Genomic DNA, 26,153 nt, shown 5'->3' on the forward strand with positions numbered 1-26,153 from the left:
CACGGGGCTGCGAGAGGGAGGCACCAGAAGCACTGTGCCTGCCTGGCTGGGCAAGGGCGACCGAAGTCTCCCAAGCGCACGATGGGGAGCAGGCGTTGTCACCGCGTGGAGGCGCACGAAAGGGAGAGGGTCTTACATAAGCCGGGGGCATCTTTGAGGTTTCCTGGTGACCCGAGAGACGAGTCTTTGGATTCCTTTCCCACCTCCCTGCATCCTTACACTCCCTATCTGGTCGTTCTGTCACTGCATGAACACAATCCGCAGCGCCCTGGCGGAGGGTCCCCTCCAGTTGGTGATAGAGATAGCGCCCCAACTCGACTCTCCATCTATCCAGTGCTGCCGCCGGTCCTTGAAGCTCTATGCAGAAGGGTGACGTCAGCCCCTCAGCCAGGGCCGCGGGGGGCTGCGTGGTGCACCTCGCGGAGGGATGCGCCTTTCTGCGCGGGGGAGGGGGGAGAAGGAGGAGAAGGAGGGGGCTCCAGGCTTGTGCCTTACCTCATCCTGTTTGGCAAATCATGGAATCAGTGCAGGGCTGACACTGCAGTGATTCACTGAGAGAGGTGCGTGGTACTTAAAGACCATTCCCCGTTATTTCTGTTTTCATGCAGATGACCCCATCTTCCCTAGTTCCTTACTCCCATAACCAAGCTACAGCTACCCCGCAGGGGAATGAATATCGACCCTCTTCCCCCCTTGTCCCCCAAATCTGGGTCATTTTAGCTTTGATGGCAGTCATTTTGAAATCTGAGGCTCTGTAGGGAAAGCCAGTTCAACCTTTGGTTGTTTTCTTCTTGCACCCCCCACCCCCGCCCCTCACCCACCACCACATATTAGCCCTAATTTTGCTTTGAAACTGGAGCACAGTACTGTATGAGGTACCGAGAATCAGCTAGATGGCAAACCGGACTGTTTGCAATGGTCAAGGAAGGAGCAGAAATTTATTGAGGTTCAAAAATATTCCTAATGCCCCCGGACATTTCCTTATCGCTGGCGTTGGTGATTCTTCAAGTCGGGGAAGGTATGGACTCCCCAGACCACGCATACCAGGAGCTCTGCAATGAGTTAGGATAGATTAACCGGCATATTGCACAAGGCAAACACAGAAACGGACTTTATTTGGACTGACAATGACACAGGTTGAAATGTCTCAGTAATGGAATTGTGAGCTATGCACAGATCATATCATCTTATGCTCTGCCTGTAAAAAGCGATAACACATGCTGATTGCTGAAACTTCCCAGTAGCTATTCCTGGGAACTGGTTTATCTTTATGTGTTTCCTTAAATCTCTTTTGTTTGGCCCTTTATCATTTACTTGACTTCCTATTTGTTACTGGAGTAAATCATATGGGGGGGGGAATATTTTTAGCTTCCTTAAAAATAAGGTTTACAGTGCACATGAAGAAATATCGTTCTTTCAGAATCACTGCAAGCTGGTAAAGAAGGGGTATCTTCCAGACTGAGGCTTTTCATATGAACACTTTAACTCTCCTTGCTTACATTCCACCCCCATGAATCTAATTACTTAATGCCCCCAATACATCTTAAACAATCACTGCATTTTATGTCCTCCGGAAGTTCCTTGATGCCTTCATTTTAATTTTTTCTACTTTCAAGATTTTCATAGTCTTAAATATTTACCTGGAACGTTTTCAATAGTTTAAATACCAAAGCCAGTCCTGGATTTGGTTGTTGTAATCATTTCATACTTACAACCAAAAGAATAAGATCTCTCCGGATGTGTGAGGATATTTTAAACAAGATATTATTTTTAAGTAGCCTTACTGAGACATGATTCACATGCCATAAAAGCCACCTATTTAAAGTATATGATTCAGTGAGTTTTAGTATAAGTAGCACATATTTTAGTATATAAGTGGTATATATTTCTGTATATTTAGTATATTCATAGATATGTGCAACCATCACTCCAGTCACTTTTAGAACATTGCATCATTTCACAAGAAACCCATTTCTTTAGCTGTTATCCCATTTACCCCCCAATTTCAACTTCCCACCCTCATGCCCACCCCCTGCCAGCCCTAAGCAACCACTACTTTCTCTCTCTAGAGATTTCCATATTGCAGACATTTCATATAAATGTAATCATACAATATTTGCCCTTTTGTGACTGTTTTTTTCACTCAGCACAATTACTTCAAGGTTCATCCATGTTGTAGTGTATATCAGTACTTCATTCCTTTTTATGATTGAGTAATATTCCATTGGATGATTATAGCACATTTTGTTTATCTGTTTGTCTGTTGGGGGACATTTGAGTTGATTGGGTCATTTAGCTATCATGAATAATGGTGCTATAAACATTCATGTACAATTTTTTGTGTGAACATGTCTTCATTTCTATTGGGTATATACCTGGGGGTTGAATTGCTAGGTCACATGGTAATTCTAAGTTTAATTGTTTGAAGAACTGCCAGCTTGTTTCACAAAGCAACAGCACCCTTTTACATTCCCTTTGACCATGAGGATGCCAATTTCTCCACGTCCTTGCCAACATTTGTTATTGCCTGACTTTTTTATTATAGCCTTAGTAGGTGTGAGGGTGGTATCCCATTGTGATTCTGGTATGAATTTCCCTGATGAGTAATGATGCTGAGTGTCTTTTTTATGTGCTTGTTGGTCATTTGTATATCTTTCTTGAAGAAAAGTTTATTCATATCCTTTGACCATCTTAAGATATAGGGCTTTTTTTATTAAGTAGTAAGAGCCCTTTTTATATTCTGGGTACAAGTCCCTTATCAGATATATGATTTACAAGTATTTTCTCCTATTTTGTGGGTGATCTTTAGATGGTGTGCTTTGAAGTACAAAAGTTTATTTTTATGAAGTCCAGCTTACCTATTTTTTTTCTTTTTTTGTTTATGCTTTCGGTGTCATATTTGAGAATCCTTTGCCAAAACCAAGGTCACAAATATTTACCTGATAAATGTTTATAAGAATTATTTCTCAGTTCAGTAAATGCAGTTGATAAATCTTTCTTCAGCACTTAGAACTATGTCTGGCACATAGTAGGTACTCAAATATTTGTCAAAACTTCTGAGATTATGTTAGGTAATTTACAAAAAGATGACCTTGGTGTTCTTTTTTTGTTTGTTTGTTTGTTTGAGACGGAGTCTCGCTCTGTCACCAGACTGGAGTGCAGTGGCTCCATCTCAGCTCACTGCAACCTCCGCCTCCCAGTTTCAAGCAATTCTCCTGCCTCAGCCTGCCGAGTAGCTGGGACTACAGGCCCGCACCACCACGCCCAGCTAATTTTTGTATTTTTAGTAGGGGCGGGTTTCACCATGTGGGCCAGGATGGTCTCGATCTCTTGACCTCGTGATCCACCCACCTCAATTACAGGCATGAGCCACTGCACCCGGCTGACCTTGGTGTTCTTTAAAGTGGAAGGTGGAGGAAAGATTAGACAGAATTATTTCCTTTGTATTCGTGAGTTGTTTTAATAGGAATTTTTCCCTTTCTTTACCTTAATTTAGATTTAGAACTAGAAGGCATTTGAACTTAAAATGGTGGTAGAGCAGTAGCATCATAAAGGTTGACGTACTTAGCATATGTTAAACCAGAAGTCTACACTTTTGAAAGAGAGATTACTGTTTTATCTGGCTTTCTCTTCTGTCTATAATCACACTCTTTCTCTGAGGTGTTTCTCTAAAGTGGTGGTTCTCAAAAGGGGGCAGTTTTGCCCCCCTCCCATATTTGGCAATGTCTGGAGACATTTTTGGCCATAGCTGGAGGGGAGGATGATACTGGCATTTAGTGGGTAGAGGCCACAGATGCTGCTAAACATCCTACAGTACACGAGACAACCCCTCACAACAAAGAATTGCCTTGCTCAAAATGTCATCAGTGCCACCAGACTCTGCACTACTGGACTTACATAGTAGTAAGTCCTGTGAAGAAAAAATGGAGCGTTATGCAAACCTCCGTATATTTATTCGTGTTTGGAACCACTGTAGCAGAGCATGCGCAGCACAATCACGTGAGAAGAAAAACATTCTCTATGGTGTATTATACAATTATTTGAAGACAAAAGGTAGGTACCTCTTTATGTAATTGTGTTCAAATGGATGGGATGATTTGTCTTTCAGTTAAATAATATCACCTGAATGCTGTGTAAACAGATCCTTCATTTCTCTTGATTTGTATGTTTTATTTTCAGGTTTATAGAAGAGGAGGGAAAAACATACCTAGGAGTAAGTTATCCTGTGCTTTAAAGACTAGCAAACAATGTCAGGCCCATAGTAGGTTTACTCACTAAGTACTTATTTCCTTAATGAATGAATGAATGAATGAATAAATGAAATTTTATTGACTACTCTTGGGCTCAGTTATTTATTTCAACTCACTTCAATGGGGAAGTTTTTTAAAACAGTGTTATTTCTAGTCTACCTGTAGTGATTTAAATGTGCTCCTCCAATAAATGTGTGAAAAGATGGAATAGTAGATTTTACAAGGACTTGCTTATCCTAATGACAGTTCAATCATTATATTTTTGTAATCAGTTAGTTTGTCATTTTGGTTATTTAAATTTTTAATTAGAATTTGTTAAGCATGAATAAAAAGATATCTATCTTGCCCTATATATATCTATAACAAAATATCCTTTCCTCACAACCAATGTAACTGTTTCAAGATCAAGCAAAGAAATGTAATAAATATTTTGCTTACCAGGTAACTTTTTGTTTTATTTATACATTTTTTATGTATTTTAAATACTCATCTGAGTTCTAAGCTAAGATTTAAATCCACCATGTGTGAAGAGAAATTTCCCTTGCTTAATTCAAGTGTATATTGGGCCTGATTTATTCCTTGATTATCTAAGGAGGTAATTAGCTTATCAATAGTGCTATCAAATTCTTCTGTGGTAAAATATCAGTGGTTTTTTTTTTTTCATTTGAGAAACATCATTAATCTTTTCTGGATAAATAATTTAAAACAATCATCATTCTTTTTTTTTTTTTTTCTGTCCAGAAAGTTTAGGTACTTGGGATATAAATAGAAGAAAACATCTTCAAGAGCAACTCCTAACATTTTAAAGAGTTTGAATTTGGGCACTGTATTGGTCTGTTCTTAAGCTGCTAATAAAGATATATCTGAGACTGTGTAATTTATGAAGGAAAGGGGTTTAATTGACTCACAGTTCCACATGGCTGGGGAGGCCCCAAAATCATGGCTGAAGGCGAATGAGGATGAAAGTTACATCTTACATGGTGGTAGGCAAGAGAGCTTGTGCGGGGGAACTCCCATTTATAAAACCATCAGATCTTGTGAGACTTACTCACTGTCACGAGAACAGCATGGGAAAAAGCCACCTTCATGATTCAGTTATCTCCCACTGGCTCCCTCCCACAACAAGTGGGAATTATGGGAACTATAGTTCAAAATGAGATTTGTGTGGGGACACAGCCAAGCCATATCAGGCACACACTTTAGTTTATAGTTATTCTTTTGCACATCAATACAATTCAATCATTCACTGAATGTCTATTACATGTCAGGTATTGAGTAATCAATAGAATGCATACCAGCGTTTACTAGCTGCTGCTTTTGGCGTTTTACCTGCATTTTAAAATAATACATGTATTCTATTTCTCAACTTTTCAGTTTTAGATGTTATGTACTGTCTTCCCACTATGGAATATGAAGATTTAGCTCTCCTGCCCCTTTCTCCCGTACTCGTATCTTCCCTATATTGTAGTTGACCCTAACATATCATTTTATCGTTGTCATATTTTGGTTAGAGTGGTCATCAGTGATTTCATGAATATGACTAGGTAAACCTAGTCACAGCTGAGCCATGCAGCATGTTATATTATGATTACTTGCATAGCTTTTTGTTTTCTCTGCAGTTAAGAATTGCCTTGTTTGATCCTTTGCTTTTTAGTTGCCATGCTCACTGCTAATTTATCCCTGTACTTGCCCCAAGATCTGTGTTTCTTCACTCAGTCTGTTCAAACACTTCATGTGTCATATCAGTTTCTTGTTCTTGGAGGCATTTCTCCCAAAGCATTCTGATCTTCAATCTGGACTAGTATTTTCTGGGCCTTTGAAACAGTGGACATCAATATAATCTCCCTTCACCATCATGCTGGTGAATCCTGTCTCCTTTTACATTGGATCCTCAGTTTTTGAGATGTCATGTCTTTCTCTTCCTTGGTGTTTTTTTTTTTTTTTCATTTTGGTAGAGCAAGTTTAATAATTTTCTGGAAAATGACGTATTGGGGGTTAATTTTTTGAGCTCTTACAGGTGTGAAAACCTTATTTTTCTCTTGCACTTAATTTGATCGTTTGGCTTAGTGTAGAATTGTAGTTTGGAAATCATTTATCCTCAGAATTTTTCTGTCTTTCCCTGCTCCAAGTCTTGTTCTTGTTGTTAGGGTTGAGAAATCAGATGTTATTCTGATTCTTTTTGAATCCTGCTTTTCTTATCTGAAGAAGATCTCTTGCTTGCTCTGAAATTTCACAATAATATGCTCTGGTGTATGTCTATTTTTAACTATTTCCTGGGCACCCTTTGAATCTGGAAATTTTCTGTATACCTTTCAATCTGGTCCTTGAGTTTGGGGAAATTTTCTTTTGTTTTTTGTTTTCTTTACCTTCTGTTTTTTCTGCCCTATTTGGATGTTGGACCTCCTAGACTGATCTTCTAATTTTCTCCCCTTCTATTTTCTACCTCTTTTTCTTTTTGCTCTATTTCTGGGAGATCACTTCCACTGTATCTTGCTGCTGTTGCATTTTTCATTTGTTTCATATGTTAATTTCTAGAAGCTGCTTTTTGAGGTCTGAATGTTCTTTTTTTCTAGCATCCTGTTTTTGTTTCGTGAGTGTAATATAGTTTTAAAATCTCTCTGAAAATATTAGTGATTTTTTTGAGTTTGCTTCTTCCTGCATAGTTTCCTTCAGACTGTTCTGTTTTCTGGCATATTACCGGCCTACCTCAAATTTATGGTCATGTTTTGCTCTCTTTTCTGTACATGTTTAAGAGGGGGCACTACCAAGCTGATTGGAAGCCCTTAGCCTGAAGTAGATGTTTATCAATTGTAATTTGGGTGATTTGACTGGGCAGTTGAGTTTTAGGACCAAGGTTAATATCTTTAGGTCTTTTCTTTTGGTCTCCTTAGATATCCTACAGAAGAATCTTCTAATTGCTCTCTGAATAAAGAAGGTGAGAATATAGAAGTCTCTGTGTACAGTATATAAACCTTTGCTTAAGTTCCTGTTTCCTGTGTAGCATCCATGTCCACTGTGCTTATATTCCTCAGTTCAGAGACCATCTCTTTCACCCTCCAAAGAATAAATATCTGAACCTATTGTAGAATGAGGAGAGACCAGAGAGAGACAGGAAGTTGGCGTCGGGGGTTAGGGGTGGGGAATCTAATTGTTTTTCAAAAAACTCTTACTGGAACCTATTTATTTTAGCTCCCCTTTCCTCCCTACTTCCAGGTATGCATGGAGCTGCTAACTCCTGAGTCTTTTGGGGATGTTTAGGTGCGAATATTTTATTTTATGCTTCTCTCACAGCTGCCATAAGATTTGACTTTTTCTCAGCTTTGAAGAGAACATTGTGGTTGTCTCCTGTCTTTGTTATTGTAGGTTAAAAACATTCTTTTAGTGTCATTTCAGTGGAGTTTTGGGAGATAGCCAAGGTAAATCGATGCATTCAATCCATCATCTTTAACTGGAAGTCCTTTATAGCTTTATCTCTGCATCAGATGGTACTAATTAAATACCCAGTTGATTGTGAGTGATTGAACAGAGCATCTAAAACAGCAATCGTCGGGCTATTCTAATAAATATTGGTACCCAGTTTTCAATTTTTAAAAAGCTTTTGGATTTCAAGGGAAGTGTTCTAAGCTGGAACAGGCTTACTAAGACACATCCTCTATAAGGTCATCTGGTAATCAGCGACTGGACAAATGGAAATGAAGCTCTGAAGGTTGCCGCTGCTTTTTCTGCCCTTCTTATTTCTTCCCACCAGACGAAGTCCCATGTGTCTTCTGACCTAATTCAGACCTTGCTTGATTAATTTAGTGTTTATAGTGTGGTGTGTGTGTTGGGGAGAGGAGCTTGATGTTAAACTGATTATTGCTTTGCTGTTTTTCTTTTACTACAATGATAACCCTTCATGGTTACTATTGGACTTGTACATTATAATCTGGAGTTTTTTCTTATTTTATCAACTTAATTTACCATATGCAGTATACAGTTAGGATGTGTGAACTACCTTTTATAACATTTGGGGAACATTAAGTCTTTTTCACTTAGTTGTTGCTTAGAAATTAGCTGAATTTTGGTCTAAATAGAATGAAATACTCTTCTCCATTCTAATCACAAATAGAGTTCTTGATTTGACCTTATTGTGAGTTGCATTACTTATTCAGTGATTGTTCTTTATATTCTGCTTTAAATAAGCACCTCAGAAGGTGCTGAAAATTGAAAGTCATCTGTGACTGTGTTTCTTTGTTTAAACATGTTAAACCCTTGACATAGATGACTAATGCACTGCCAAACCCATTTAAACACACTTTAAAAATATATTCTTATGTCTTTTTCTCCTTTAGTCCCATTACAGCAGCATCCAATCTGAGTTACCTCCTCATGGCAAGCAGATTTTTGGAGTGCTGCTCTTAAATTTCTTATTTTAGTTGTTATTCCCCTTGCCATGACAGAATGCTTTTCATTCTTGGCTGAACATTTTTTTCATTTTACTGCAGAACCCCACTATTCATCAAGAAAAGGATGTAGAGGAAAAAGGAGAGCGTTTTCTTTGTTTTGTTTTTCCTTTTGGTTATTTGATCAGTTAAACAGGTAAGCATTTTACTTATTTGTTTATTGCCTTTTAAAACATTTATTATTACTTTTATAGATTTATGGAATACAAGTGCAGTTTTGTTACATGTATATATTGCATAGTGGTGAATTCCAGGCTTTTAGTGTAAAGCATTTAAAATAGTTTAAACATCACATTTCAACTCTGAAAGGTTTTCTTTGGTGCTTTCTGCAAGATATAGTGGGATTTTCCCATCATCATTTGTTTGTAGGAGAAATTCCAGGTGCCTTATGCTAGAGGATGATGAGATGAGTCAGACACAGGTACTGGTGAACAGTCTAGATCAGCGATTCTCACCCTGTTTGCCCATAGAATTGCCTAAGGGGCCCTAAAAAGATACTTAGACCCCATCCTAAGAGATTCTGATTGAATTGGTCTGGACAGAGTGCCAGCATTGATATTCTAAAATATGCTCCCAGGTGATTCAGCTGTGCAATTAGGATTGAGAAACATCGATCCAGGGAGAACTCAGTAGCTAATAGCAGGCTTGGTTCACTTGAGCCTCCTGGATCTGCAGGTAGCTACAGAGTATCTAACCTAGTACTGGCAATATTAATTTGGTCTTTGTTGCCTGAGAGTCTGGAACTAGGCCTGCAGTGTCTCTCAGTAAACCAAAATGGCCTTGCAGTCTTAGGAGACCATGTTAATCATTCCTGACTAAAGCAATGTGTATCAGAATCATCAAGGACATTTTAAAAACACAGATTCTCAGTCCTATCTCATAAAGTTTAAGTTTTAATTGATATGAAGAGAAACCTGGGTGTGTGAGTTAAAAAAAATCCCAAGGTGATTCTGATTCCTGGGATGTAGCTCTTTGGGGCTGTGATGCCATTTGATATAAATGAGTTCTTACCTCATGAATGCTTTCCTATGATATGATCTGTGGTACCATAAAGCTGAATTGAGGAGAGTATTCCACAAAACAAGATGTAGTCAATGTAGCATTTTTCTTACCCTCTTAGTTGGTCTTTGGCAAAGGTCTTCAAGTGAACTCTTGGAGTTTGGAGTAGTTTCCATTCCTTAGGGGGAATCTATTTTTTTTCATAGTTGTTCTGAGAAATTAGGGAAAAGTCTTGGTTTGTCAAAGACAAACCTCTGTCAAAAGAGAGACCATAATCCAAGATGTAAAACAAAACCCAGAATTCATTGCTTACCAAAGTAAGAGACAGCTTAGTCAAGCATAGTCTATGAGTGAAGCAGATTATTGATCTTTTGGGGAAGCATCATGGTGTTTCGGTTACAGAGGCATGAGTGGTTGAACTTGACCTTAGAAGCATGGCTATTTGAGTGAGACTATTGTTGATTGACTCTGAGAAGCATGTTCACTGCAGTGTGTCTGCTGCTGATTGGTTGACCTTGAATTGTGTGAAGCTCATTGTAATTGGCTTCCAGAATTGTGTTCCCTGAAGCAAGTTGAGTTGTCATTGATGATTAATCAATCAAATAGGTTTAAAAGTTGGTGCTGGTGGTTACTAGTTACCGTGGCTATTGAATAATCAATCTTTTTCTCCCCAGTAATAGAGACTTTTATTCTTACCTCAGACTGCTAATTCTCTTCAGTGAAATGAAGTTGCTTCTGCATCTCAATTCCCATTCATTCTTCAAACATCATCATAATGATGTGTAGAACTCCTGGATCAGTTCATTGTTCTAATCACTCTATAAATACTAATTGATTGTTTATGATTTCCAGGAATTAGACTAGAACTTCCCAAAGGTAGACCCCTTTGGGGTTGAAAAGGAACCCAAAGCTTGGTAAGACTGTGTGGAAAATGTTGCTAACCATCCCTTCTACATCCCCATCCCTGTTTGGGTTGAAGTTACGTTTCTGGTGAAGCTTTTGCAGACTTCTAGCTCCTCCAGATTTCTGTTTCATATTTCGAACTGTATCACCCACTTGATATTCTTTTAACCATTGCCTTCTATTGCAGAAGATTTAAAATTAGACTTAATATGAAGTCTTGACTAGCACATTTGCTGTGTGACCTTAGGCAAATCATTTATTCTCTCTGAGCTCCAGTTTCCTCTTTAGAATTGAGGATATCTATGATTACCCACCTCAGTCAAGTGTTGAGGGTCAAATGACATTCAAGTGCTTTATAAACTAAAGTGTGATACATATATATTTTGGCAACATTATTCCTTAGGGTGTAAAGTGTTTTTTTCCTAGTTTCTTGTACATGGAAGGTACTGTATCAATACTTGTTAAATGAATAAATTGGTCAGAACATTCCTTATCCTGGAAATTAAGAATGATTCACTTTTAGGGTTTTATAGTTTGCTACCAAAGAAACCTAAGTTAACAGAGTGGTTTGAACAGGAACCAAAAATAGGACTCACTGAGTTTGGTCCTGTCATTGGGATAAAGGTATTCGTATCTAGGATGAATAAATATAAATCTGACACTTAGAGTCAAATGAGGAATTGATGACTTCCATTATTCTTTTTAAAATAGACTTTTCCTTTAAGGATAGCTTTAAGTTTACAGAAAAATTATAGAGCTAGTGCATAAAGTTCCCATATATCATACCACCATTTTTCCCTATTACTAACAGCTTACATTAATATGGTACATTTGTTATAGTTAATCAATATTGATAACTTTTTATTATCAGAAGTGCATACTTCATTCCTATTTCATTAGTTTTTACCTAATATCCTTTTTCTGTTACAGGCTACCCCATATTATATTTAGTAGTCATGTCTCCTTAGGCTCCCCTTGGCTGTGACAGTTTCTCAGACTTTTCTTGTTTTTGACTGTCAACAGTTTTGAGGAGTACTGGTGATGCATTTTGTAGAATATCCCTCAATTTCGATTTGCCTGATTTTTTTTCATGATTAGAATGTAGTTATGTGCTCTGGGGAAGAAGACCACAGAGGTAAAGTGCTATTTCAATCATATCATATTAAGGATACATACCACCAACATTGTTTATCACTGTTGATATTGACTTTGATCACCAGGGTGAGATAATTCATCAGGTTTCTCCACCATAAAGTTGCTTTTTCTCCCCCTCTCATATGGTACTCTTTCAAAGAAAATCACAATGCACAGTCCACACTTACTTGAAGAGTTATGTTCCACCTCCTTGAGGAAGGAGTATCTACCATTATCTTTATTAACAAAGATGATTTTCATTCAACAAATGTTAAAACCAACAGTAAGTATTTGTTCAAACAAGTAGTAAAATACTAAAATTATTTGAGCCAATCAGAAACTGGACAGAGATTCTTGTTTACCATTATTATTTATGATTTGGTTTATCTAGCAAATGCAGTAAGAAAAAAATTAACATTGGAGAAAGAGATAAAATTATCTTTTTACAGATGTAGTTGTTGTAAACTAAATAACCCAAGAGATGTTAGGAAAAAACTACTAAGAGAATTTGATAAGATGGCTGGGTATAAAAGAAATATACAATAATTAATTTCTTTTTATTATTTTAGCATAATCCTTAGGAAACAGAGGAAGGAATTTCATTCACAGCAGCAACAGAAATCATAATTACTTCAGAATAAAGTTAATAAGAAAGGCAAGGCTCTTATATGAAGAACAATAAAATCCTATTTTGGGTCATAAAATGAGATCTGAACAGATTAAATGATACCAGAAGTTCTTGGGTAGGGAGATTTAGTATCATAAAAATATCAGTTTTCTAAAGATGTTTTTAATATATGTCCCAATAGAATACTGACAGGATTTTGGGGAGGGGGGAGGAGATGGTACTTGATAAAACTATATTGTTTACGTAGAAGAATAAATACCTGAGAAATCAAGAGATATTCTGGGGAGGAAAAGGAAGAATATGCCTTATTATCAGAATATACTATTGTGGAAGATAGACTGTAAGATGTCCCCCATAATCTCACCTCCTGATATTCATGCCCTTGTATAATCCCCTCTGCCTGGGTGTGGGTGAGACCTGAGACTGTCTTCTAATTAATAGAATATAAAAAAAGTGATCAAATGCATATGACTATGTGTACATGATTTTATTACATAAGATTGTAAAATCTACCTTGCTGAAAGACTCTGTTCCTTTCTGGCTTTGAAGCATCAAACTTTTATGTTATGAACTGCCCTGTAGAGAGGGCCACATGGCAAGGAACTCAGGGAAATCTCTGGCTGACAGTAAGAAACCGAGGCCCTCAGTAACCAGCAAGCAACTGAATGCTGCCAATAGTCAAATGATCTGGGAAGGAGATTCTTCCCCATTTGTACCTCAGATGAGACTACAGCCCTGCCTGATGCTTTGATCAAAGCTTTGTAAGACCCTGAATCAGAAGATTCAGCTAAGCTGTGCCCAGATTTTTGGTCCACAGAAACTGTGAGATAATAAATGTGTTTTGTTTTGAGCTTCTACATTTGTGGTAATATTGTTATGGAGCAATACAAAATTAATACAACTATAAAATCAATTCAATATGATGTTTGCTTAGAAATACATAGGTAAGTGGAACAATAAAGAATCCAGAAATAAATTCTAGTGAATATGATTTAATAAATGAAAAGGAGCATTCATTTCAGTGAGAGAAACTAGATTTAAACGATCCTGATACTACAGGATATCTATATGTGAGAAAATAAAATTGGAGCCCTCGCTTAGATGATATGAAAACTTCCAATTGGTTTAAATGCTCAAATATGAAAATAAAATCCTATGAGAAAGTGTACATACCATATGTACAAATTAGGAGTCAGAGAGACTGCCTTATGTAAGCTGGAGATTTGGAAGCAATTAAATAAAAAATCAATGTGTTTGGTTATAAAATTTTTAAAAATTTTGTGACAAAAGGTACAATAAACAGTTGAAGTAGGATAAAAAACTTGTGTCAGACTATTAATTAATATACTGCTTCCTTCATTCAGAAAGCTTTGTTAAAAACAGTCTGTTTGCTTTCTGGTACAAATTTCTTCTCAATGTGGACTGACAACAGTTTGCTGACCAGCCACTGGTTTGTCCACTAACCACACTTTGGGAATTACTGCTCTAGAGAAGTGGTAGGCAAACATTTTCTGTAAAGGGCCAGATAGCAAATATTTTATTTTATTTATATTGTGGGCCATATAGTCTCTGTTGCAACTAGTCACCTTTGCCATTGTAGTGTGAAAGCAGCATAGATAATATGTAAATGAATGAGCAAGGCTATAGTCCAATAAAACTTTATTTGCAGCCAGATTTGACCCATGGGCTACAATTTGCTGATTCCTGTTCTAGGGATACAACTAGAAGGAAAGTCCAATCCTTACCCTCAAGAATTAAAATCTAAAGTTTAATATAGGCCTATAGGAGTGGGAATGAAGAAAACCTCATGATTTTTATCTTGAAAGAGCTGGTCACGCACTGTCTAATAAATGAAGCACCTGAGCACTTCAAATGTGGATAGTCCAAACTTGGGATGTCTCTACGTGTAAAATAAATACCAGACTTTTAAGAGTTAGTATGAACACTAAAGTATCTCATTTTTTACGTTAATTACATGTTGAAATGGTAATATTTTGGATATGGTGGTTTAAATATACTAGTTAGATTAATTTCACTAGTTTTTTTTTACTTGGAATGTGACTTTTGATTGAAGCTTTTTAATACCCTAATTTAAAGTTAGATATGTGGCTCTTGGACAGCAATGAACTGTAAGCAATGAACTGTAAGAGAGAGAGCTTGTGGGGCTGGGGAATTTGGAAAGGTCATGTGGACATAGTTCACTTGGAGAATGACAGGATTTTGACAAGTGGTTCTTGGAGAGGATAATCAAGGCTATCAGCAGAATGGTTTCTGTGTTTAGGACAGGAATAAGTTTAGCTGTAATAAAAAGTGAGGCATGCAGCAAGTTTAAGTAAGTAGGCATAAGCCTTATTGTGGGTTGATTGCATGAGTTAGGGTTTTGGGCCTGCTTTGGCCAGTAGGCCAGTAGCCAGTAGGCAAGTCCATACTTTTGAGCAGGGAGTAGTAACTTTGGTAGCTATACTTTGCAGGCCTAATCTGGAAGTAGTAAGTTGGTTGGGTTGAAATAAGAAAAGCAAGAAGTGGTGAAACCAGGTTAACTAGGTAAGAATGAAAGTCTAATATAGGGTGACAGTGGGAATGAAGAATGGAAGACAGGGGACAGCTACTTCATGATGTGGCAAGAATGTTTGTGAGAGAGAACCCCAGTATTCTGTGCTTAAAGAGCATGGATGATGGTGATACTCTCATGAAAATGCAGACCTTAGAAAGAGCGGGTTTGAGACTAATATGATGTGTTCCATTTTGCATGTGTTTAGTTTGAGACAAAGGTAGATTTAAAAGATAGGCTGGTTCTCAGAAGCTTGTTTGCCTATATTTTTCATTGATAGAGGTGGCCCTAGGCAATTATTTATTTTTGACCATCTCTATACTTCCTGACCCTCCCCACTTTCTGCCATGGTCACAGTTGATTGACCTGGAGAGCAGATCTGACCTTTAAATATCTATTTGTTGGGTGTTCAGTGGAACTTGAGATAATCAGACTTATAAGATCTGAATGGAGAAGTTCTTTTTTAGGCATTCAAACTCAAGATATAAGAGACATGGTTGGTGTAGGGGCAGAAGGAGAAAGTGACCCAGAGAAGTAGCAGAGACATGTGAGCAGTGAACAGCTGGAGTTGGACCAGTGAACTCCTGGTCACTAGACTGTGTAGCCCCTGGACAGCTCTACTGCAGCCCATGCTTCTCCCTTCTGGCCTGAAGAGTGGCTTTTCATAGTTCTGATGAGGCCTGACTGAGTGGGTATGATTCCTAGCTGCCTCATTTCCTCCTCTCTTAAACCCCCTTGGCTAACCAAAATGGGTGATTAGGTAGATGTTTGAAGTGGCTAGAAAGGCAGGATTGGAATTAAAAGAGGAGGTTGGGGGGTTGGGGTAGAGATACAAAGTTGTGAAAGGCCATATGTTCATTTAAGAGGCATAAAATAGCAAATGGCGTTTTCTTCAACTGCACAGTAAGCCCAGAGTTCTAAATGCAATTAATGCTGAGTTGCTTGCTGATAATAGGTATAATAGGTACAGCAAAGCATTTGGCCGGCAGCATTAATGGATGCCTACAATTCCAGTGAAGTCTTGTCTAGGGGATAAAAGTTCTCCTACAGGGTAAGAGCAAGTTACTTATTAATCTCCTTAACAGCTGCTGCTCTATTTGGGAAGGGAGGCTGCAGGTTGTTTTAGTTTATATCCTTCAGAGCTGTTTTGAGGACAAACAAGTAACTGCTTGGTATGTTGTGTTTTTCAAAAGATAGCCATGGTGTACAGAGGTGGTGGCTAGCCTGAGGGTTATGTAAATGACTTAGAACAGGCCGCTCTTTGAGTGGTGCCTCAATGAGCACTTTGGGGGACTTTTTTCTCATCTAGATGACAAATGGAGGAAAGGTGCACTTCTCCATATCACTGGAAATTCAGTCTTTTAAACTAAGATTTTTAGAAGTGAACTCTGAGATATAGCACGCTAATTATTTTGAGAGAAAAAAATACAGGAAAAGAAAGGTACATAAGTGAATATTGTACTAAAAACACTGTTCAAATGAGCTATCTACAAATCACATATATGCATGTGTGTATATGTGTACATACGTATACACATACACATATGTATGGTGTATATATGTGTATATGTGTTATGTACATATATGTATATGTATGTGGGTGTATATGTACACACATATATACATAAATATATGGCAAGCCATTTTTGTAAAGAAAACAATGCATGTAACAAATGCTAAGGGGGATCCACATCAAATGTTAACAGCTGTGGTTGGGTAATAAGACAATTAATAGACTACTTCTTTCTGTGTGCTTTTCTTTATTTTCCAAGGTTTTTTCCTCCTTTTATATATAACATGAACTACTTTCGTAATGAAAAGATTGTTAATTCTTTTTTAAAAAAATCAAAATTACTCTGGACATTTTCTAGTATGTAGTTTTATGTCTCAAAGATGGAGTGCCTTTATTTTTCACCACATCATCTGATTTGTAATGTAGTTTATTAACCCCGTGCATTTTAGGGATTTGATTAAATTAATGCAAGGCCGGGTGTGGTGGCTCACACCTGTAATCCCAGCACTTTGGGAGGCTGAGGCGGGTGGATCACATGAGGTCAGGAGTTTGAGACCAGCCTGCCCAACATGGTAAAACCCCGTCTCTACTAAAAAAAAAAAAAAAAAAAAGTACAAAAATTAGCCAGGTGTGGTGGCATGTACCTGTAATCCCAGCTACTCAGGAGGCTGAGGCAGGAGAATTACTTGAACCTGTGAGGCAGAGGTTGCAGTGAGCCAAGATTGTGCCACTGCACTCCAGCCTGGGTGACAGAGCGAGACTGTATCTCAAAAAAAAAAAAAAAATTAATAATAATGCAGAGCAAAAATGCATTAACTTGGTTTTTAAGCCTTGTCTCTTCAAAATAAAGAATTTTATTTTGTTCCTATTAGGCATTTAAATTTTTTTTGTGATGTATTTCAAATGTAATCCTAAAACAGAGAACAACATGATAATTTTCTGTGTATCTACCAACTAAATAGTGTATCTACTACATCTACTAGATAGTAGATTTTGGCATTATGCCTTATTTGCCTCAGGTATTCAGTTTTTAAAGAAATATGAAAAATTTACAGTTGATGCCCCTACATCTCCTCTTCTCTGTCACAAATTCAGAGTTTATCAATTCGGCTTATTTTTATACACATATTAATATTTACGTATCTATAATTATTATACAGTATTTTCATATTTTAAGACCATAAATGAATCATGCCATGCATATTGTTTTGAAACTTGCATTTTTGCTCAACATTAATATGTTTCCATGTTGACAGATCTGGCTTTAGTTTAGAGGCTGGCAAACTTTGACCTATGAGCTAAATCTAGCCAGCCACCTCTTTTTGTAAATAAACTTTATGTATTGTCTATGGCTGCTTTCACACCAAAACAGCAGAGTTGAACACCTACAACAGAGACTGTATGACCCAGAAAGCCTAAAATATTTACTATCTGGCCCTTTACAGAAGAAGTTTGCCAACCCCTAGTCTATTTCATTCTTTATAAGAGGGTCTCCAGTGTAGCCTATTGAATATTAAACAATTTGGCTTTTACATATTTTGTTCCTGTTTTCCATACTTAACAAAAAATAAATAAATAAATTTAAGGCAGATATGGGCTCTGTTCCTAGATGTTTTATTTAGTGGTTTCGGAGAGAGAAGATACTTTTATTCTTGATTTAGATAGTTTTTCTCAAAGTGGGTTATTATTGCTTGAAGAGAGAAAAGGGTTGTGTGGTCCATGTGGAGCAAAATGAGAGTGATGAATTTTTCTGTCAGCAACAAAGGAGTAACCACTGCATGCAGTTAACTGTCTTAGGTTATGGTGATGTTGTTACTACAATTAATAGCTGCTACTATGATCGTTGAGCATTTAATAAGGGTCAAGGATAGTACTAAGCACTTCACATGCATTATCTTGTTTATTCCTTGTAACAATCTATTGAGGAAGTAATTGCTGCTCCTCATTTTGAGAGGAGGCAGCTGAGGTCCACAGTGTGCCCCAAGGTCGTGGTTAAAGTGAGGTTTCAACTTGGACTTCTCCAGCCCCACTGGGCCCAGTGTACCATTCCAGGAAACCTTTGAAGAGATGGGTTAGAGGGTACTCTTTGAGAATCCCTGCTGCCCCAAGGGATAAATTGTCATTGACTCCAGCCTTGGCTTCTAAGATCTGGCCAAGGCTTGATGCCCCAGGGAGAAGCCTCTGTTTTCCGCAAAGGTCAAAGTTTACAACTGTAGTGGGGATAATTATCTCACATGGCTGCTTTGTAGAAAACTGAGGCCAGGTCCATCTTGTCACATGTTTGGCTGTCGTCCCAGCTCAAAACTTCAGTTTCTCAAGGTTTACATACAGTGGATGCTGGAGATGGTCCAAGGGACCTTAATGTCGGGTCCAGTGCTCTTGCGAGCAACTGAGCAACTGCTCATTCACTTTCAAAGGTTTGAATTTGTATTAGTCTGTTCTCACACTGCTAATAAAGACATACCCAAGACTAGGTAATTTATGAAGAAAAATGTTTAATGGACTCACAGTTCCACACGGCTGGGGAAGCCTCACAATCATGGCGGAAGGCAAAAGAGGAGAAAGACACATCTTACATGCGGCAGGCAAGAGAGAGAGCATGTGTAGGAGAACTCCCTTTATAAAACCATCAGATCTTGTGAGACTTACTCACTATCACAAGAACAGCACAGGAAAGACCCGCCCCCATGATTCAGTTACCTCCCACTGGGTCCCTCCCATGACAAGTGGGAATTATGGGAGCTACAATTCAAGATTTGGGTGGGGACACAGCCAAACCATATCAAATCTGTAAACATTTCTTCTCCCCTTTAGTTTATGGCTGCTGTGGGTAAGACATAAGAAGCCCTGAAGACTTTCATGGGGATCGATAGCCTTTCCACTCTGTCATTTAAAACAAAATTACCTTGTGCCTAAAACACTCCAAATTGCTGGCTCAGACACCTAGGTATTATTTCTCCTGCTGCTGTGAAATATGGTAAGAATGTGAACTTGCCTCCTGCGGCTATAAGCCCCCAACCATTTTGAACAAGACAGAAGCCAAGGCATTTAAAGCTGCTGGAGATGCAGGGTTTACTTTTGCTTTGCTTTAAAGAAACAAAGCTGAAAGCAATGGGGATCATGAGTCATTTTCCTATGAGCTGACACTAACTAGACATAGTAATCTGCACATGGACACACAAGTAAGGCTCATTGGCACATGGTCAAGTAAAAGTTTGTCAGCTGGGGTGATCTTGCCTCCCCTACCTGAACCTGCTTTCAGAAAATAATTTGACCAGTCATGTATACTGCTTATGAATGGTAAGAGGAATTCTTGCCTGTATCAGGATAATTAGCTATATTACCTCTGGTGAGAATTGAAGGTATGAGCACTGGAGAAAGTCTAGTTCTAAAAAAGAAATTCCTCCCAGGCTGTTAAAATTACATCCTCTAGATGTACCTCTTTTTCTGCTTGTAAGACCAGCTACACACCAACATCAATGGACAATAATTTATCATATCTTACAAATACAAAGCTCAACATAAACTGTTTCTTAAGTGATATTCATTAATGCACATGTATTCTACTTCTATTAGTACCATGACACCAAACTGAGATACCATTCTCCTGTCCCAGATCTATCAGGTGGCAGAAGGAAGTGTTATAGACCGTGGGGCCTAATTTCAACAGACCTGGCTTAAATCAAGTGTTCATTTGTAACCATGTCAATATTTTTCCAACCCTGCTTTGGGGCCTCTCACCTCCCTTTGAATGAGGTCCCTATGATTGTAAAGGTTTGACTAATAAGGATTTTGGAGGATTTGTATTTGTAAAACAATCTGTTTGTAAGATGGGGCATTGATCAGATAGACTGAGAAAGCTGCATTCAGATTAAGTCTCAATTTAGCAGAATGTGTAAAGTTGTGTTACCTTTTGTTTGTAAAGTAACCCCCTACACCTGCTCCAGCAATTAAAGAACGGAGTTTGTCTTTTTTCTCTCCTGCCTCTCACAAATCTTTTATTGCATTTATTGTATCCAGTTGCCTCAACTATAAATCCTAGATTTTTTCTTTCAACCTCATTCACATCCCATGAATCACCAAACCGTGGTGAATTTAATTCTTAGATTAAATTAGTAGCTCTTGCATCCCTTTCCTTCTTTTCATCTCACCACTGTTTTTTCATTCACTTGGACCTTTACAGCAGTTTCCTGGTTTTCCTACCTCTAGCCTCATTTTATCCCATCCATTCTGTTGAAATAGTTATTCTAAAACAATCTCATAAAGCCAGTGTGATAAAATTGGTAGTTTCATGTTATCTATAAGAATAAGTTCAAAATTCCATGCATGTGCTGATAAAAGACCCATTATGGTCCTCATTGTACTTCCTCCCCATTTTTTAGCTTTCATTCTGGTCACCAGCTCTAGTTCCTCTGCTTAGTGAATCTCACTTGTCTTCAAGATTTCATTCAAATGTCACATTTTCTGGGAAGCCTTGCCTTTTGTGACACGCTCTCCCTGCCACTCTACAGTCATTTTCCTTCCTTTACGCCTTTGAACTTTGCCCATCCATTATAGTGCTCATGTTGTATCGTAATCATTTGCTTACCTGTCAGCCTTCCTCTATTACTCATCGCATTTATTCAAGAAATATGCCAGGAATATTGAGTGCCTGTTAAATGCCAGGTGCTGAGATTTAATTGTGAACAAAATGAACAAGATAATCTGTCAGGAAGGGAGGAAAATAATAAACAATAAACAAGAAAATAAATATGTTAACTTCAAGCATTGATAAGTGTTCCAAAGGAAAGAGTTCATGAGGTGCTGGTGTGGGAGCCTACTTGACAGTCATCACAGAAGGCCTCTCTGAGGAGGTGACATTTGAACTGAGTACTGAAGGATAAGAAAGTCCATAATCCACAATTCAGATGATGCAGAATTCAGTGTTTTTTGCTATTTGCTAACCATTGTTAACCTGATCGTTATAGTTATTGATATCTGCTGAAGCATGTAACTTAGAAGTCAATTTATGGTTTTGGTTTGCTGTCACTCTCCCTGCATTGACAGCAACACCAGATTTACCTTTCTAATTAATTATTTTAGCATGACGAAACAGAACCCTGAGTTTTTTTTTTTTTTTTTTGGAGTCTCTCTCTGTAGCCCAGGCTGGAGTGCAGTGACACAATCTCAGCTCACTGCAAGCTCCGCCTCCCTGGTTCACGCCATTCTCCTGCCTCAGCCTCCCAAGTAGCTGGGACTACAGGCTCCCACCACCATGCCTGGCTAATTTTTTTGTATTGTTAGTAGAGATGGGGTTTCACCGTATTAGCTAGGATGGTCTCGATCTCCCGACCTCATGATCCTCCTGCCTCGGCCTCCCAAAGTGCTAGGATTACAGGCGTGAGCCACAGCGCCCGGCAAACCTGATTTTTTTAAAGGGAGATATATAAATAATGGAGTAGAAATAGAAAAGGACTGTTTTAGATAACATTCACATGGGGCATTATTAAAAGATGGCCATGGTTTAAAGCACTTCATTGTTGATACAATTGTGATTGGGATGAACTAATGAAATTAGGGTGGATCATTCTGCCATTTCCTGAAACTTGCATGATCCTTTATTTCTCTCTTCTTTTTCCTTGTATCTAAACTTGAAAATTTCTCCACTTATTTCTCTTATCCAAATTGATCTCTCAAATCATCTCAAACATGTGGAGTTCTGCTTTTCCTAGTTAATGTTATTCAGGTGCGGACTTGCATATGTATAAATGGTTGTGTGTCTTTTTTTGTGTTTGAAAAAGTCTTTGTGTTGTGAGAGATGTATAAAAGGCTGCAAAAATATTTATGTACAGTTTAGAGAATAGTTTAATTAAAAATCACATACGTAGTTAATCTCCCAGGTTAAGAAAGAAAACATTGTCAGAACTCCCGGAAGCCACCTCAGTTCCCCCTCCCTCTCTATCATGTTCTCATTCCCCTCTTCCCTTTCCTGAGAAACTCCATACAAACTTATTTACCATCTCCTTGATTTTCTTTATAGTTGTACCACCTATGAATGAACTCTTAAGTGGCCAAATTCTTTTCTCTTTTTTGGCGTATTTTCTAACATTATATAAATTGAATAGTACTCTTTGTATTTTGTAACTTCTTTCACTTAATGTTATTTGAGATCCATCCCTGTTGCTGCTTGGAGGTATATTTATTCTTTTTCATTGCTGTATGACTATACCATAAATTATCTGTTCCATTATTGGACATTTGGGTGGTCCTCAAGTTGTATTTATGAATTATGCTGCTATGAACATTCTTTTCTTTCCTGTTAAACATGTGTGAAGATATAGATGCATCTTTAACTTAATATATAACTGTTAAACTGGTTTCTTAAATGGTTGTATATTGGTAATAATTCTAGTTGTCTACATCTTCTTCAGCACTTCCTCTTATTAAACTTCTTAATATTTTTCCAATCTGGTAGATGTGCCTTCAATTTGCATTCTCTGGGTAATAATGAGGAAGTATATATTTTTGTTTGTTGCCCATTCTTATATCAGTTTCTGGGCCGTATTTCATTTTCCCATAAGAGGCATCTTACTTTCCCCCTAACTTCTATGAGTTGAAAGATTTTTGATTAATAAATTACATTTTTAAGAAACTTTTTTATTTCTATAATTCTTGGAATTTTTATACAGTATGTATAAAATATTTATATACAGATAATTTTAATACAATACAAAATATGTAATTATTCAATGGATGTGATATAGTTTGGAGATTTTTCCCCTCCAAGCTTCATGTTGGATATGATTCCTTGTGTTGGAGGTGGGACCTAGTGGGAGGTGTTTTGGTCATGGAGGCGGATCCCTCATTAATGGCTTGGTGCCATCCTCCTGGTAATGAGTAAGTTCTTGCTCTGTTAGGTTCCTGAGAGTTCCTGCAAGAACTAGTGAAAAAAGCCTGGGACCTTTCTCCCCTCTCTCTTGCTCCCTCTTCTTGCTATGTGACATGGAGGGTCCCCACTGCCTCCCACCATGTGTGGAAGTAGCCTGAGTCCCTCACCAGAAGCAGATGCTGGTACCATGTGTCATGTACAGCCTGCAGAACCATGAGCCAAGTAAACCTCTTTATAAATCACAGAGTCTTAGGTATTCCTTTATAGCAACGCAATGCAAATGAATGAATACAGGATCACTCCTGGTGTTCTGACTGAGCTTGTTTCTTTGCTTCTTTGAATCTTGCAGCTTATCACCACCAACTGGAACCTTGGCCTAGGCATTTTCTTTTATGTCCTAAAAATGCCCAGTGGGCCTTCTTTACTACCTTCAAGTCCTCTCAGTGGTTCAGAGACCTGGCATTGGACTAGATGGATTGCTCAGATTTCTTTCAACTATCATTTATGTGTCTGATCAAGTATTGTGTCTTTTGCTTCACCTCAGTTTGCAGAATTGGAAGTTTTGCAATATTTGATATCAGGAAGGCTTTGAATATTTTTCATCTAATTTCTTTTGGGGGTTATTTCCTTGGAATATAGTCCCAAATGTGGAATTACAAAACACTGTATTTCTTTTAACCTGGTATGTCATATGTTAGGAGATGAAAAGATTAAATGACCTATTTGCCCAGAGTCTGTCCCACACAGAGGCTTATTTAAACTGCATTTTGTTAGTTTAATTAGTAGGAATGAGTAGTATAGATTTTTCTTTTAATTTGACTAAAGGTTGAACTTAGGGACTTGAATTTTTAAAAAGCCAATTTCTTGAAAAATCATTTATTGAAAGTCTAATGCATATTTTCATTATGTCCTCAGAGTATATGATCAATTCTTTAATTCTTCTGTGTTCTACTGGAACAAATGACCAATTTATGAAGTTGTTGAGAGACTTGGTCAATGGCAATGATTTATGGCTATGAAACTTGAGACATGAGTATAATGATGATTCCTGGAAAAATGTACTTGAGATGTTTCCAAATTAGCATGTGCTCATTAGCTATGGAGGAAGGCATTGATTGTATTGATTACCTATATTTGACAGTGTCCTAACTAACCCCTCAGGCATCAATATTCTTCATTTTTCCCTCTCTCCCAGTTTGTTACCTTTCACCACCAGCCTTAGCTGAATTTATATAATAGGTTTTGTAATAAGTGTCTAAGGCAAAGGTTTTCAACTGGAGGCGGTTTTGTGCTTCCCCAAATGGGATATTTGACAACGTCTGGAAAGATCTTTGGATGTCACAACTGAAGGAGAAAGGTGCAACTGGCATCTAGTGGGTAGAAGCCAGGGATGTTGGTTAAGTATCCTACAATGCTCAGGATGGCCCTGCACAACAAAGAATTATGCGGCCCAAAGTGTCAGTAGTGCTGAGACTGAGAAACCCTGTTTTAGTGGAAATAAGTTTTTATCTTTCCTTACATTGTCTCCCCATTCACTGTTATTTTCATGTTTTGTGAGTGAATTATCAGTTCACATTTGTGTTCTGTGGAGCTCTAATATGATAGTTTAATCTGCTTCATTGTGGAGATTCTATATATGTACACACATACACAATAAAATTTGCCAATTTTAAGTGTATAATTTGATGAATGTTGACAAATGTGTAGTTGTGTGACCACCATCATAACAGTGTTTGATATGTTTAAATTTTATGTAGTTTCAAATATGCATTCATTAAATAATATTATATTCTAGGTAGAATATACATGGTAATTAATGAAGGATAACACCCTTGAACTGACTTCTGAATTTTACCATACTTTAATATTAATCTAAAGATTCTTAATTTTACTTGGACATGATTTGACCCCTGGATGATTGGCTGAGAGGAGTTTCTATATTGTAAAACAGGAAATCTATATCAATGTCTCTCATAAAATACTGAGTTTTATGTCCACAAATTCCTAGATTCTCTTTGCATCTTCTAGGTCTTTTTTGTTCCTGCAGGTATAAAACAAGACTGAGTGTTTGAAGGCAAAAACAGAATATATACTTCTTTTCTAAAGGATAATTTCCAGAATGTTGGTTGCTTTGGTGGTTGAATTTAACCTTGGTAAGTAGTAGCAGTTGTTTGCAGTAAAGTGGATGGAAACCCTTGATTCCATGGCTGAACCACCTTCTTAGAGTGAGAGGTTTGTCTTGACCACTAATTGCTGTAATTGGAGCTTGAGAGATGGTTTGAGATGAGTCTTGAAATGATAAGTGTGTCTATCTGCTTGGCAGGTGTTTTCTCTCTTTCCTTTTAATTCCCTTTCCAAATCAAGGTGGTATTTGTAGTTGAGGTTTCAGAAGGAGTTTGCTAATATGTTTCTAGAAGAAACACAGAAAAGCTAGATAGAAGGGTGGTCTAACTTGATTTCTATCCTCATCATTGTGGTGTAATGAGAATATACCCCAATTTTTGCATGATGGCAAAAAATGAGATAAGCATTGGCGCACTGAAACATTTAGAGGTATTTAACTGTATCTTAATACTATAGGCTATAGCTCAGAATAACCATAGGAATCTTGTTGGTTTTATTTGTGGGTTTATTTTAGGCAAACTATCAGCAGTGCTGAAATGATACTCTGTGAAAAGGAAGAAAGAATGTACCCACAAATTTAAAATGCTGTGTTTGCTGGTTTTCTTAGCCTTATCCGCCAATCAATTGTTGGAGAAAAGTCATGTTGAATAATTCTGCCAATTCCACTATGTAATCTTGGGATGAATTGTGTCGCTCTGCATGGTAACCTCAGTATTTCATAACTGAGGATGAAAATGGTTT

At 37.7% G+C, this 26,153-nt stretch overlaps 1 protein-coding gene across 1 annotated transcript in view; it reads left to right on the forward strand.

The window, feature by feature from the left end:
• The first annotated feature begins 834 nt into the window (after window positions 1-834).
• The window catches only part of TSPAN7 (tetraspanin 7), a 124,531-nt gene continuing 99,212 nt past the window's right edge, over window positions 835-26,153 (forward strand). The window contains exons 1-2 of the mRNA XM_011980159.1: window positions 835-1,018; window positions 4,180-4,213. Of these exons, the coding sequence (XP_011835549.1) occupies window positions 894-1,018; window positions 4,180-4,213 (159 nt within the window). The 5' untranslated portion in view covers window positions 835-893. The remainder of the gene's footprint in view (window positions 1,019-4,179; window positions 4,214-26,153) is intronic.

This window comes from Mandrillus leucophaeus, unplaced genomic scaffold (assembly GCF_000951045.1).
Source record: "Mandrillus leucophaeus isolate KB7577 unplaced genomic scaffold, Mleu.le_1.0 Scaffold209, whole genome shotgun sequence".
Lineage (NCBI taxonomy): Eukaryota > Metazoa > Chordata > Mammalia > Primates > Cercopithecidae > Mandrillus > Mandrillus leucophaeus.